This window comes from Sceloporus occidentalis, unplaced genomic scaffold, assembly GCF_023333645.1.
Source record: "Sceloporus occidentalis isolate IW3139 unplaced genomic scaffold, rSceOcc1.0.p SCAF_139, whole genome shotgun sequence".
NCBI classification, from domain to species: Eukaryota; Metazoa; Chordata; class Lepidosauria; order Squamata; family Phrynosomatidae; genus Sceloporus; species Sceloporus occidentalis.
The window spans coordinates 879,043-893,963 of NW_028317119.1; the positions used below are offsets into that span (position 1 = coordinate 879,043).

Sequence of the window (14,921 nt, forward strand, 5' to 3'; positions counted from 1 at the left end):
AAATCTGTGTATTACTCATCCTATAAGCATTCAGAGGATCTAGAACTGCTGCTTTCCCAAAAGTAAATCAGGGAGTATTATCATGTTGGCTTTTCTACATATGGAAGCCAAACATGGTAATATACATTAAGATTACTAACAAACCTATTCAACTGAAGCCATCGAAATAAAAGTAGCTTAATGAAAATATTTCTGATATTTAGCTGCACTGCTCTGGCTTCTTTCAGATATCCATTTTTAAGCAAGAACAAAAAGGGAATGGGGCATCAAGGGACAAAACTAAATTAAATGTGTAGAGAAAACAGAGTAAAGTAATCCAACATTACAAAGCAGCACCAGAGGTCAGCATTAGCTATGTGAGGATTGGCTTGTAATTAGGCTTGATTGTTAGTAAACCCCTGTTCTTTAAAATGATACTGGCTTACTTCTGCTTAAGTTCCAGTGAATCATATTAAAACCGTATAATACACAAAAGTCTAAGACATTGAAATGGTCCAGCTCCATTAAAAGTGTTGGATTTCAGGATCGTCTGATAGGAGAAGGGTGAATCTATTATTAGCACAAAATGGTATTTTCTGTTTTAACGGGAGATAGGTAGAAACCTAAACTGTTGGTATGGCCTCATAATAATGCGTTCACCATATTGGCCACTTAAAAGAGGACACTTGTGAACTCTACAAGAGGCAGAGCTTGGAGTGTTGTCCTCTAGAATTAATGCACTTAATTTAATCATGCCAGTGTATGAAGTGAATTATACATACTGTTGTACTGTATATGACAAAGACTATCCTTCAACCAATAGCACTCGTAGGTATCTTCCTTTAATTGAAAACTATGACATTCCCTACCTGAGAACTGAACTAGATGCAGTTTGGTTGAACACATTCCATCTTGGTACTTAATTTCCATCACGCTGATCCCAGATTTATCCAGATTCAGTAATGTGGCATTTAGTAAGAATGTAATTGATTGTATTTGTAATACCTTGGAGTTTATTCTCTAAGGAGATTGAGGTGCATTTTCAGGAAGGTTGCATATTCAACTTGTCAACTTCATTATGCATCTTAAAAGGGCAACCTTGGGAAGTTGTTTCTGAAATAAGGGCTGACTAAAGAAATCCAAGTAATTTAACTATAAATTATACTGGGTAGCATGTTCTTTTATTCTAGAAGCTCACTTTAATGCACAGTGACATCAATGAGTTGAAACTGCAACTCTTCTCTAAGCGTCAATGCCAACTTCTACTTTAGTGAACCCCATAAGTATTTATCTTACAAGTCAAGGGGCATTATAACATTGAATTACATTTTATTTAGAGAGTGTCATCAGATTCCATAGCGCTATTACAACGGGTAGACTGAATATTAATATAAAAATTGACAATATACAAAATTGACAATAATCATAATAATAATAATCACACATTACTATCACACTGATCTTGCAAGCTTACAAACAATTGCATTGACTCTGATGTGCCTGAGACATTCCAAAAAAATATCACAAATATTTCCAAATTCAAAAAGCTATGCTTTAGGATGTAAGTATAAACTATGGCTTCCACTTCAGACCTCAGATTATGTAGTAGTCATCACATAATTAGTATGGTAGAATAGTGTGAGGGTTAGGGGGGGAAATGGAACTCCAAAGCTTATCTGCATAATTCTGTTACTCCATAGCTCCAATCACCAAGTAAGATTTAGACCAATAAGCCCAATATGTCCCTGTGCAGTTGTTTTGTCTGTATTAGATAATTGTTTGACTATTTTTGATATATTTAATGGTTATATTGATGTGATTGGATTGTCTTTTTCTACATTTTTTTGCATATGAAATACATTTTTGTTTTAAATTACAAAAATAAATGTACCCAATATATAATGGGATAACATCACCTGTTTCGTTTGTACCATGTCCCTCTCTGAAGGGTTAATGTTCCTACATTGAACACCCCCTTTACCTTTCCTGAAGCTTTCGGCAGCCTAGAACTGGGTTGTCAGCAGAGCAGGGTGATTATCCCAATTAACTTGAAAATAATTAAGCAGCAGGCTTATGAGATCCCGTAATATCTTAACTACCAATGTAGGACAGTGAGCTAGTGCTCTTCTGAGATTGCCAAAGAGAAAGCTGACTTATTTGAAGCATTCACTGTCCTTGTAGTGCCAGGGACCCTGGATGTAACCAGTGAGTTACTATTATTCTGGCCACTGTTTATAAATCGTGAATTGTCTAGATCTACACAGAACAGAGTGTCAAACATGTATCTTTCTAAAACACAACATACATGTATCCCATTAACATGAATGTGAATGGAATCTTTTAAACAGAAAGCGATGTATAGAAGTAAGCAACTAACCCTTTATCAAAGACAATGGGAAATTAGCATTTTAAGTAGGTACCTTTGCAGAGGTTCATTGAAATAAGAACAAGAGGGGAGGTATATATTATCCTCTAGGGGTGAAATGCCTGATTGAAGTTCCTCTCTCTCTCTCTCTTTCTCTCTATCGCTGATTGTAATGTGAGATTGTCATTTGGAGATCTGGGCACGTATGTTACAATGAGAAGGAGACAGGGGGCAAAACACAGCCTGTCTGTCTTCAGTCCCGGCGAGGCTTTACTGACTTTGTAGGAAACCCCTTGGCTGAAGAGCTTACAGGGGGAAAAGGAGGAGGAGGGAGTGCTGCAAAAATTAACACCCCCTCCAAGAAGCTGAGCAGGGGTGGTGACTTAGGACAGCACAGAGAAGGAGGGACATGATCGTTTACACCAGTTGGCTCTTCCAGTACAGGAGGTCCTGTATGAAACTGCTTGGTAGCAGCAGCAGTGGTGTCTAGGAGCTGACCATTTCAGCACCACGTCCTCAGTAGAGGCAACGCAAGGATAACCAGTCTAAACGGTAACAGCATCATTTCCATGCAACAGAAGAGGAAGCACAGCTACCAACCCACCCTACAAACCAAGACTGCCTCCCTCCCAGGACATGTAAGTGGGGGCCTCACAGTGATCTTCAGCTGTAGAACCATGGATTGCAAAACCCGCAGTCCTTCTCAAGCCAAACCTTACAGCATCCAGAGGAGGCTTGCGGTGTAATCAACAGCAGGGGAGGAATCCCACACTCCAACAGACACACACACACACACACACACACACACAGACACCAGAAGAGGGGAGAAGAGAAATATCTGTCAGGAGCAGGAAAAAAAAGCAAGAAGAAAAATCTGGGCTTTTTTTTGCTTTTTACATGGCGCAGGCTGCAGAGCAAAATAAAAGAAGGAAAAGCTGCATTCCTAACCCTATAATCTCCCCCTGCCCTGGTCCAGATGCTGCAGGTTGGTGATGAAGATGCTGCATTTTTATTTCTGCTGCACACAGCTTCCCAATTAGCTATCACTTATGGAAACTGAAGATCAGAATTTTAGGAAAAGGAATTAGAGAGCTTAGACCATCTCTGTCTTAATATTGCTGCTTTCTTGTGTGTTTGTGTTTGTCTATACTACTACATCTGTTTTTTTTATTATTTTTTTTTGCTACCTGCATTTGGACATGATCTGATGGACAAGAAGCTCTCCATCCCGAAGGCTTCTGGCTTTACTTTTGGTATTTTTTTATCATGATACCTCATCTTTTTGGGCAAGGTCCAGCAACCTTTCTAGTTTAAAGCCCCTTATCCTTCAGATTATATCACCAACGAACCAGAAGACTGTCGGATGTCTATAGAATGAAGAACTATGGGTCTGTTTGATAGAGGTGTTCAGATGCTTTTAACCACTGTGGGGGCATTTGCAGCATTTAGTTTGATGACAATTGCTGTGGGTACAGACTATTGGTTATACTCTAGAGGGGTCTGCAAGAGCAAATCCATAAGCGAAAATGAAACAAGCAAAAAGAATGAAGAAGTCATGACCCATTCTGGATTGTGGAGAACATGTTGCCTTGAAGGTATTTTGGTGACTGGATCAGACCCTTTCTTATCTTACATTTCTCCCCCTCCTCCTCTGCTCTCCTGCTCCCCTCCCTCTTTCCTGAACCAGAAAACTACATATTCCTCCATCTTTTCATTTCATTTTTTTAAACAAGGGGTGGCTAGACTGAGCTAATAAACTGGAGGGGGGAGGGAGGGTGATTGGGGAGAGACTGATCCACTTCCAGGCGTTCAGTGTGATGATGTGAATGGTAGATTTTGTTAATATGGAAGCAGTAGGACACAGACTATAGTGAAAAGGTGTGTAGAATACTCTGCATTCTGTGTATGCTTCTCTCCTGTATGATGCTGTCAGATTAGTCATAAAAGAGCACCATACCTGCTTTACTCATAATATGTAGTATTGTAGATGACAAGTATTGTAATTCTTTAAAGGAAAATAATGTGGTTTTCTGTGGGCCTATAATTACTACCTAAATATGCATAAGAATTGAAGGCGGTGAGAGATGTGCTAGACAGAAGTCATATTTTTGCTGTATTGCAATGTTAATTTCCAAGCAGATTTGAAATCATTGTTTTATTTTTATAAATCACTGTCTGTTTGGCAGATATTTCATCCTCTATTGTTTATTGGCCTTCTTGGTATAGTAGAGCTGACATGTTAACACATTATCTTAAATATCAAAATAGACACAAACAGCATAGATACACACATGCATACATACACAGATTACATCAATACATATACATACATAGACACGTATATGCCCTCATCCAAATGGAAGGTCATATAGCTTGTTTGGTAAGGCTATCAGTTTCCTGAAAAAATACAACCTCAGGATTGTAGGTACCAGCTGGCACATCTAAGTAGTAAGCAATGCTAGTGTTTTCTGATGTCATTGGCATTTATTCCTGGCAGGGGGTGTGTTGCAGATTTTTAAGAGGCCTTTCACTAGTGTACTTGTGTCACGCACCTCTAATGCAGTTGGGCTTAATGGTAGTTGGGTCATCACTGATAGAATGGAACCAAAAGATGCCCCCTTTAAACCTCAGTGCCAGAGTAGCCTGTATAGTCAGAGTGGTGTGTGAAAGGGTTAATCACAGCCCACTTGAAGGTGGATAAGGAATGAATGCCAGGCGGAGCAAGGTAACTGTATGATTAGTACAGTGGTACACAGACCACCCACCCCCTCCCCCACAACTCCCCTCTTCAATCACTGCAGGTCAGCAATCCAGCCTTACAACACACACACAGTGTACACACACATACACACACAGTGCCTGAGGCACAGCAGATGTACGAACGCTGTGTGCTTGGCTATTTTTATGTGTATGTAACCGGCTTTTTATTTTTTCCAATATATATATATATATATATATATATATATATCTGATTACATTTTCTCATAATATATATATATATATATATATACACACACACATATGGCAAAGTATCTCAGTATTTTAGAGAGGATTAGTGACGTGTTCCTGAGTGTGCATTTTCATACCCCTGGGTACGCTAGTGACAGATTGTTACCACACATGTCCATGCACATATACTTAGACACACATACACAACGTAAAGTGAATGCCAAGCACACACCATATGCAAGGTCCAGACCTTGCATACACAGAGTTTAGACACATATGTTATCAAAGTATTGCAAACAACACACCAGTTACACCTCCCACACACATACTAATCGTCCTATTGCACACTTGTTTAAATATACCGATACACACAGCTAAATATACTCTACACATTCACACTCTTATTATCACTTCTAACAAACTAGATTTAACATATACTCAACGTCACAAGTGGCACAGAAACACAAAACCCTACCTATTTCACAAAGTGTTAATGCCACATTCCAGTAAGCACATAACCTTAAAACACACAGACACACAAATGTATCCAAATAGACATAAAAATATCTGTTCACATATAATATATATATTTGACAAACTAAGTGTCACACATGACCTTGTAATTCAATTAAAACATAACACACTATAAATCTGATACAGAAAAAATATATGTTTATACACTATATATAGTATGTACAGCAATCCATAAAGCATAAGTAATACAATACATAAAAAAAAAATATACACTAAGACATCACACATTTATGATGCTCAAAACATTTCGTAAAGATTCCAAGTGACTACATTAAACACAACAGGTACTTCCAGTGTGCATACACACATACACACAGGAAAGCACAATGCTTGCACGTTAATAGGAAGGGACGCACAATGTATAATGTGACACTTTTTTTTAAAATAACAATGTGAAATGAAGCAGACATACAACTTCATACATATTTAACACTTTAGTTATTAATGTATACCTGTTATATACAATGATGCATTCTTAAAGACACAAAACGATACATTATTCATTGTCAGGCACGCACATTCTGTTGCATTCAGCTTACCTATAATCACATTGAAACAAATTACGTTTGTATATGTCCAGTACATACAACATGTATTACCGTGTATCTCTGCCTCTATCTTTGCACAAACACAGAATCATATATTGCATAGCGTATACAGAAATTACTCCAGTGCATGATATATATTTAAGCATTTCTATATCTGTATACACACCCACAGATAGACACACATACATGTAGACATAGGGCCATTTTATTATGTATGTATCTCCAATGTACACGTATGTGAGAAGCTAGGATAAACCACATAACAATAGCACACTGATATAAATGTCACACATATATCCAATCCATCACATATAAATATCACACACACATATTTTTAGTGTCATATCACCCTCATAAGACAGAAGCACACAGAAACCAGCCCAGCCTGTCAGCCTATGGGATAGTTTGGCCCTTCCTCCTCTTGAGCTGGGCTGTGATGGGACATGCTCTGAATTGCTAAGTGCCTCCATTGAGCGATGAGAACAGTTTGACGCATTAAACACGCATAGCGCATCCGCTGAGCCTCTCCTCAGCCAAGCCTGCCTCTTAACATAATCTGCAGAGAAACATTGCACAGAATAGAATATGCTGTCCCTCCCCAAGCCTGGAGAAAATGAATAGCCATGAATTCACCCTCATAGATCTTGCTCCACACCACCACCACCACCACCACCTCCTCTCACTCCATCTCAGACACCATCCACAACACCTCATTCCCACCTCCTCTCCTTCCAGGAAACCTTTTCAATTGATGTACCTATTTATTATGTGTCCCTAAAGTGGCTAGCGGTTGCGATAAAATATTTATGGAATGCTTGCAGGAATTTTGTTTAAGCGGCCAGCTGCTTGTTAACTTCTTTTATGAGGCAGTATCAATGGCAGTGAAGAGGTTAAATCTCTTTTTGAGCGGAGGAAAAATAGAGTTTTAAGGGCTTTCATTTTGAATGACATTTGGTTTTGGGTTGTTGAATATGGATTCACGGAAGAGAAGAGAGGTAATAGAGTGCAGATGTCTACATTTAGGGAAATAGTGTTGCTAAGGGTGGAAGGGTGAGATGATCCATGCGCAAAATTCAGTTTTACTTGATGGTTAATAGGGGATTGTCTAATTTTCAAAGACTGCACAGGGTGTGTAAGAGATAGGAGGAAAAAGGAGGGGGAGAGGGTGGGAGGAGGGGGAAAGAAGAAAAAAGGGTGGGTGTGAGACAGGGAGGAAAGAAGAGGGGAAAAAGAACCAGACCTTTGGAGAGTGGGTAGATTGCAAGAGAATAGGGAGGACTCAGGAGGTATGAGAAGAGGAGATTTGGGATTAGATTATGAATAGTAGGCCAGTAGTTTTCTAGATCTTCCATACCATTCAATACAGCTGTCCTTTTATTCTAAGATACCAGCATATAATGGGACTATACCAGTTCTAGATCTGTACTGAGTAATGGTCACCATGCCAAAACCTTAAGAAAGAGGGTCACTCACTACTTGTCTACTTTATCTACAGAGCCTGGAATCCAAATGCCTTTTAATGAGATGGGCACATACACCTCCAATGTATGATTGGAGGTGTATGTGCCTTAGACTTACACTGAGAAAGGGTCCTTTGATTAAGATTTGTTCCTTTATTCTCCTTTACCCACTGATTATCTCAGAAGTATCTACATCTCCCAAATCCCTGTACTTACATAAGATGATCCAGACATTTCATGCAATGAGGGATGCTTGTATAATATAACCCCTTATATTGATGGACATCCATTAGATGTCCCTGGAAGCCAGGCACTGTATAAAACATTAACACTGGGAAGTGACCAAAGTACCTGGACCTTTACAGTGAAAAAAGCATCACAGCACCAAGGCCTTATACCCTCAGATTATAACATGGTGTTCAAGCAGTTCAGCCATAAGATCATATTGACAAGGATCAGAAAAGTATAACAGATAGTATTGAGGCAAGGACTAAGGTTAGAAGAAAATATTTTAGTAATACCAATGTATTCATTTGTTTTAAAAGGTGACCTTTAACCAAGCAATTGAAAGTCCTCAGGAGGGGAGGATGTCTGATTGTCAATAAATAAGGGTAGCTCTATAGACGAGACTGAAAGGCATCTTACAGAGGAACATATATACAGATAAAACATAATGTGTATGTTGGGTATCATTTCACAATGAAGATGGCACCCTCTTCATTGAAAGGTTTGAAGAGCTATACATTTGGATTTGTTATACAAGCAAAAGAAAGCTAGCAATGAAATGGTCTCAGTGGTTTAGATGAGACCAATGAAAGAATACAGTGGCAGTTTGAGATGGGTTGGAGAAGGGATAGTCAAATGAACTGGAAGCAAAATAAGAAACAGACATCTGAAGGTGGCAACTGATAAGAAGTGCCACTGCATTTTTTCTTTTGGAACTGTATTGGTTGTATAAAAGGTATATACATGAACTCATAGTGAAAAAAGATATATAGGTGACATATGAGCATACAGATTACATGTAAATCCATTTTACATGTCAGTTGCAAAAGAAGATTATAAAAAGAAAAAGCCAAAGAGAAACAAGAGGTGCTATTAAAAGAAATGCAGCCATTGAAAGCAATAGCGAGCCGTTTCACAAGGCCAAATTAGGTAGACAAAGTTCAGATGGGGGTAGTCTATAGTGTCAAAAACAGCTGAGAGATCTAGGAATACAAGTGAAGAGAAGTGGTACTTAGCATTTCACATGTAGACAAAGGGAAGCACAGCTGTGCAGCCATTGCTGAATGCACAGCATAGAAACACAGTATTTTAAGTCCAAGTTGCATTACTGCAAGACAGGAGACTGAGCAGTGTTATGTACTGTATTGAGATACCCTTGAAAGTACAGTGGTAAAGACATCTGTCAGTGTTTTTGGTGGCAGAGACACTGATTCATCAGTTGCCGAATGTTCTCATTACACATCCACCACACTTTCTGCTGTTAGGATTCTTACAAATATTCAATCTTCCCATCATTCAACAAGTTAATCACCTAAAACAAATGCTGAATCCTAATAAAAATCAAAAGATGTGTTACAATTAAACAAATAAAAGCTGTTAGCAATATGAAAAATTTATGCTATGTGTTTGAACCATTTAGTTTAGAAAATAATAAAAAATATGACTTTAAATATGTAAAATGTAAGTAATCAAATAAAGTAAGGAAATTTAATATATTATTTTAGCAAGCATATTTACACCACACTCAAAATCCACCAAAACATTTATGATTTATGAATCCCAGAATTCATTATTTGGTAGATCCCTGTTTATTTTTTAGCTTTAAATATAATGAGTTTATGAAACACTTATTAATTAATTAATTATTATTATTATTATTATTATCTTTTATTTATATAGCGCCAACATTTTACACAGCACTTCTTACAATACGTATATTCAAGGGATATGACAAGACTGGAATTGACAGACTAAGACAAACCGATACATCAGGAGGAGAGAGCCCTGCTCCGAATCCCTTACAATCTTGAGATCTGTATAAACAAAGCTGCAAGTAACCATGCTCAGATTAAAAAACATATTAGATGGAAGTTATTCGCAATTTTCCACTGGCAGATTGAATAGTCAATAATTGAATTTTCCTGCATGGGGGAGTGTAAATGATCACTTTGCAGCAAATGTAAGAGTTTTTGTTTTGATCCTGTGAAATATTAATTATTATGTTAATGATAGTCATAGGGTAAATACACATATAACACTCACATGTATGTACATAAAGATACTGATGTATATAATACAGATGTGCGTTATCCAAAAGAAAGATGAGGGCCAAATGAGGAGCCTAAAACTGATAATATCGAAGAAGATACATCATTCTGGCATCACCAGTGTGCGTATAACTATAGGGTGTACACACTAAATCAGACGTTTGTATTAAAATTTAAGCTCCCGAACTTCATTGTGCGTTATGGAGTACCATTAAGCATCATGAAGAGCCAACTCTAGTTGAACTTCTTCAGGAAGAAGTACTGACTTGTCCCTGCATTATGTCAAACATTTAGGCGTGCATTAGTTAATGCTCAGCACTTCCGAAAACTTCCAGTTTAGCCAGTATACCTAACAGACATTAGAGGGTATCACTGAGATGGCCTAGTGCAAAGGATTGTTGGGGTTATAGTCCAGTAACACAGCTGCTATAGCAGACTATATCTCATAGGGCTTACTGACCACGTTTGGAAATGGAGTCTGTAAGAACTATACTGCCAGAAGTTGCCTGTCCCAGACAAAACTCTAGCTACATGTCTAGCACCATAGCCACAGATGGATAAGGGAGGATAGGCTGGAACTTGAGATTTTGCTTCCAACAGTGACAATTCTTTTAGTAGATGGCCAGGTCTTGGCTTATTAATGTGACAAGGGGAGCTGGTGTGGTTGCAAAGAAATGGAGATATAAGGATTAATGATGAATGGATGGCAGTGAAAATGCAAGAGAGTGCATACATCTATAATGATGGAAATCAAAATGGATTATGAGGTTTGTTTAACCATCTCTTGTCACTAACCTTATGATAAAAGGTAATGTAATTGTATATGAAGTCTACTCTATTCATGTTTGTGTCTCACTCTAAAATGAAAATGAAGTAAAAATGGCCCATCCAGACTGCGTATTCTCTAAAGTAATAAAATATAATAATATCCTTATTTTTAAGGACTGACCTATGGATGTCCATCGGTGGGATCTTTTAAATAAGACATACCTTAAACTTACCTTTAATGGTTCGTAGCTAGATTCAAAGCCCTTAGTTCATTCAGGACAGGTGCACTTGTCTGTAAGGCTGAGTGACTGATTGAGCTGTATGTGATAACTTGAGGGTGTACTGAAAGCATCAGAGTTGTCTAAAGTGCATAGATTTATCCAATTGCATGTGTTTGCTGAACTCCTCACTTCATCTGCAAAAGCTATTCATCAGCGTGAACAGTCATCTATCCTTACATTGTTATCCAGCGTGAATAAATCAAATACTAGATATTGTGACCAAAGCCAACTTGAGATGCTGAAAACTTCTCTACAACCCTTGGCATTAAGTATATGGCAGTACACATTGAGAATCCATTCATTAAACCTGTGAGTTTTGCCATACATGACCCCAAGAATGTTGCTGCGCATATACTACAAGAGTCATCATCTGGCTTTATACTCCTGTGATCCTCATAATCTTTAAACCCACTATTCAGGTCATCCATCATGAGGTAATACTAAAAAAAAACAACTTACTTGTGTATCTTTTGAGGGGGTCACAGAATTTGCATTTATCCTTTCCCCTAAAATTATCAATGGGTGACAGTTCTTCTTCATTGTGCTTCACTATGAGAGAAAGAGCATACAGTGTCGTATTTGTTCGGAAAGTCCTATATGTGTCGCTGTTTAGTAAAGACAATCTCTTTGGGACCCAAATCCCTCTGTCCCGCTTTCCTCTTTGATCTTTATCACCCTCATTCAACTACATGTTGAGGATGATGAACTACCCAACAACAGTGCCACGGGTTTGTGTATCAGAAAACAAGTGTTAGCAATTTGATTATTTACCAGGGATATTAAGGTCTTGTGATAGACATAGGTATTTGGGAAATCTCGCCCACTTACAAAGGATGCATAACTGCTTTTAACTGTGTTTAATCCCACCCAAAATTGGCAGCTGTGATAGAGAATAAGCAAAAATGCCATAATCAGCTCCTTATAATGCAAGCAGATGAGCAATCTTCACCGCATGCATAATTTATTTTCAAATGAGCTTTCTGACAAACTTAACAAATCTTATAATAAATGTGTATGGATGTGGTCATTTTGCCATTCATTGTCCCTTAGGTTCCTGTTGGGCTGTTAAGGCCCATGTCATACATGTCATGTACAGTATCTCATTTATAATACTATTCCAGTGTTGGAGACATCTCCACAAGGAAATTAATAATTTAGAAATTATTCAAAACAGGGTCACTAAATGGTACAAGGTCTAAATAGAAAAAGTGGTTCATGAATGCAGGGAGCTGCAGTTCAGTAGTAGCCAGAGAGATACCGCTTAGCGACCCCCTGAAGCCTTGAAGAACAGGATATATAGAAACCAAATAAATCTAGAAAGAAATTGATCCACCTATGTTTAACACTTTTGTACCTAAGTAGCATAAAAAACGTAATTCCTAGTAGTGCTGAATGCCCTTGTGCTTCCCTGCAATATCTTGAAAACAGGAAGATTAAATGGCTGCTACGAAGGGTTTGTAGTCATACAAGTGTGTGAGTTGTTATTGCGCAATGCGTTTATTAAATGATCTTTATTGGGGTAACATTTAAATGATATAGAGCCATACAATGGGGAGTATGTCATAGAATATAATAATAGGGAGACATTATATTAAGGGGTTATATGAGGTACCATGAGCATTTATTGGGCCATAAGGTATCATTCAGTAGTGTCTAACTATAGTTGTTGAACTATAACCACAATCACTTGGTAAGTGGATGCACAGATAAATAATGAAAACAATGGCAGAAATGATAGGGAACCCAAACATGTGTTGCATTAACAGACCCAAAACATTTCAGGTGTCCATATCAGAACACCTTCATTGGGCAGGGGGAAGGTCCACCATTTCCATTTTTACCCATCTGGCCACCTCTCACACTCAGCTTCCTTGCTTCACGAGGTCGCCACATGGTTGCTATTATAGAGATCTGTGCAGCAGCAGCACAGACCTCTATCAATTTCACGATCAGGGGATCTCCCCAATTTGCCCATTGTCCCCACAAAAACAGCACAGCATCAAAAACCCTAAACATCGAGAATGTCCCTTGAGAAATAGGATGGTTAGGAGGTATGCATTAAGAAGTTATACAGAGAGGTATCCTACAGCCACTTTTGAGGGTAGGTATATGAAGATACAGGTTAGGTTACAAGTTAGAGAAAGCATTTTTACAGTAGATGTATAAACAAATACAAAGTAGCAGCAGTTATATAAATATAGAACGTACCATAACTTGCTATATGATTATAGCATTCTATATAACAGCAGTTATATTCATATAGAAAGCAAAGTGACCTATTATTTTGGCTCATACTAAAGCAACATCTAGGAATCCCAGTCACAACTAAATAACTAAAGCCCATTGCAGGAAATGTAGACATCCTAATTTAGAGAAATATGGTAATTAGGAAGATGCATTATGATGCAATCTGATTTATATGTAACAAAGCAAGAATTCAGTGCATTCTTAGTGAATACAAGTCAGAAAACACCTATCTAAGGCATAAATATTGGGGATTCTGTCACACTATATGGCCATATATTGCTTAGACCGCCACTTACAGTATGTTGTTTTGTGTACTTATTGGTCAATATTATTATTATTACTTTTATGCTTTATATGATGTGCGCTCCTCTATTTTTGTATATGTTTTGTGCTATTCATATTTGCGGGTTCTAAGCAAATCTTGGGATTGAGCAACCCGTCCTGCCACACAGGTGCCTCATTAATGGTGTCCAGAGAAGGTTTTAAATTGCTTGAGGGTCTCTTTTTGGGTATTAAATGCAAAGAAGTCCCACTGATTCAGCTCCTTGGTATGCAATATACCCATGAAAAATTAGATAGGACTCACCAAACTTGGGGTATTTTGATGTAGTTGCGGGCTAAGCGATATATATAGTGTGATGGAATCCCCAATATTTATGCCTTAGGTGTTTTTTGAATGGCATTCGCTGGGTATGCGCTGAATTCTTGCTTTGTTTTCTGTACTTATTGGTCATTATTATTCTAGCAGCAACCCGGGAATCTGAGTTTTTATGTCTTTTATGCTTTTTAAGTTGTGCGCTCCTCTATTTTTGTATGTTTTTAATCTGATTTATATAGCCATATTATTTTACCTGCAAACCTTAATTTGTTTTATGTAAAATCTACAGTATTAGTAGCTTCCAATCACATGTATGCTAGCAAAGCTCCCTCCCCCCTTTGATTTCAATAGGAGCACAGCTGCCATTAACTAGAATAGGAGTGCTGACAACAAGAAATAGCTAATGAAGCCTGCAGTAAAGCAGAAAAAGTGGAAGGGATAATAATTCTTACATATCAAAAATCTCTTCATAAACAATGGGGTATAAATGGTTTCAAAAAAGTATTGAGACACCTGACTTTTATGACATCGCATTCTAAACACATAGACATTAATATGTAGTTGGCCCTCTCTTTGCAGCCATAACAGCTCCCACTCTTCTGGGAAGTCAAGATTTTAGAGTGTTTCTGTGGGAATTGTTGCCCATTCATACAGTAGAGTATTTGTGAGGTAAGGCACTGTTGCATAAGAAGGCCTGGTTCGCAATCTCCTTTCCAATTCATCCCAAAGGTGCTCGATGGGGTTGAGGTCAGGGCTCTGTGCGGGACAGTCAGGTTCTTCCACACTAAGCTCATCCAGCCATATCTTTATGGACCTTGTTTTGTCCACTGGGGTACAGTCATGCTGGAATAGAAAAGGGCCTTCCCCAAACTGTCCAAAATGTCTTGGTATGTCCCTTTTATCATGCCAATACATTTTG

General features: G+C 38.1%; 1 protein-coding gene across 1 annotated transcript in view; it reads left to right on the forward strand.

Moving 5' to 3' along the window:
- The first annotated feature begins 3,728 nt into the window (after positions 1–3,728).
- LOC149281085 (voltage-dependent calcium channel gamma-2 subunit) overlaps positions 3,729–14,921 on the forward strand; it is a 35,361-nt gene continuing 24,168 nt past the window's right edge. The window contains exon 1 of the mRNA XM_089499741.1: positions 3,729–3,939. Within this exon, the coding sequence (XP_089355867.1) occupies positions 3,729–3,939 (211 nt within the window). The remainder of the gene's footprint in view (positions 3,940–14,921) is intronic.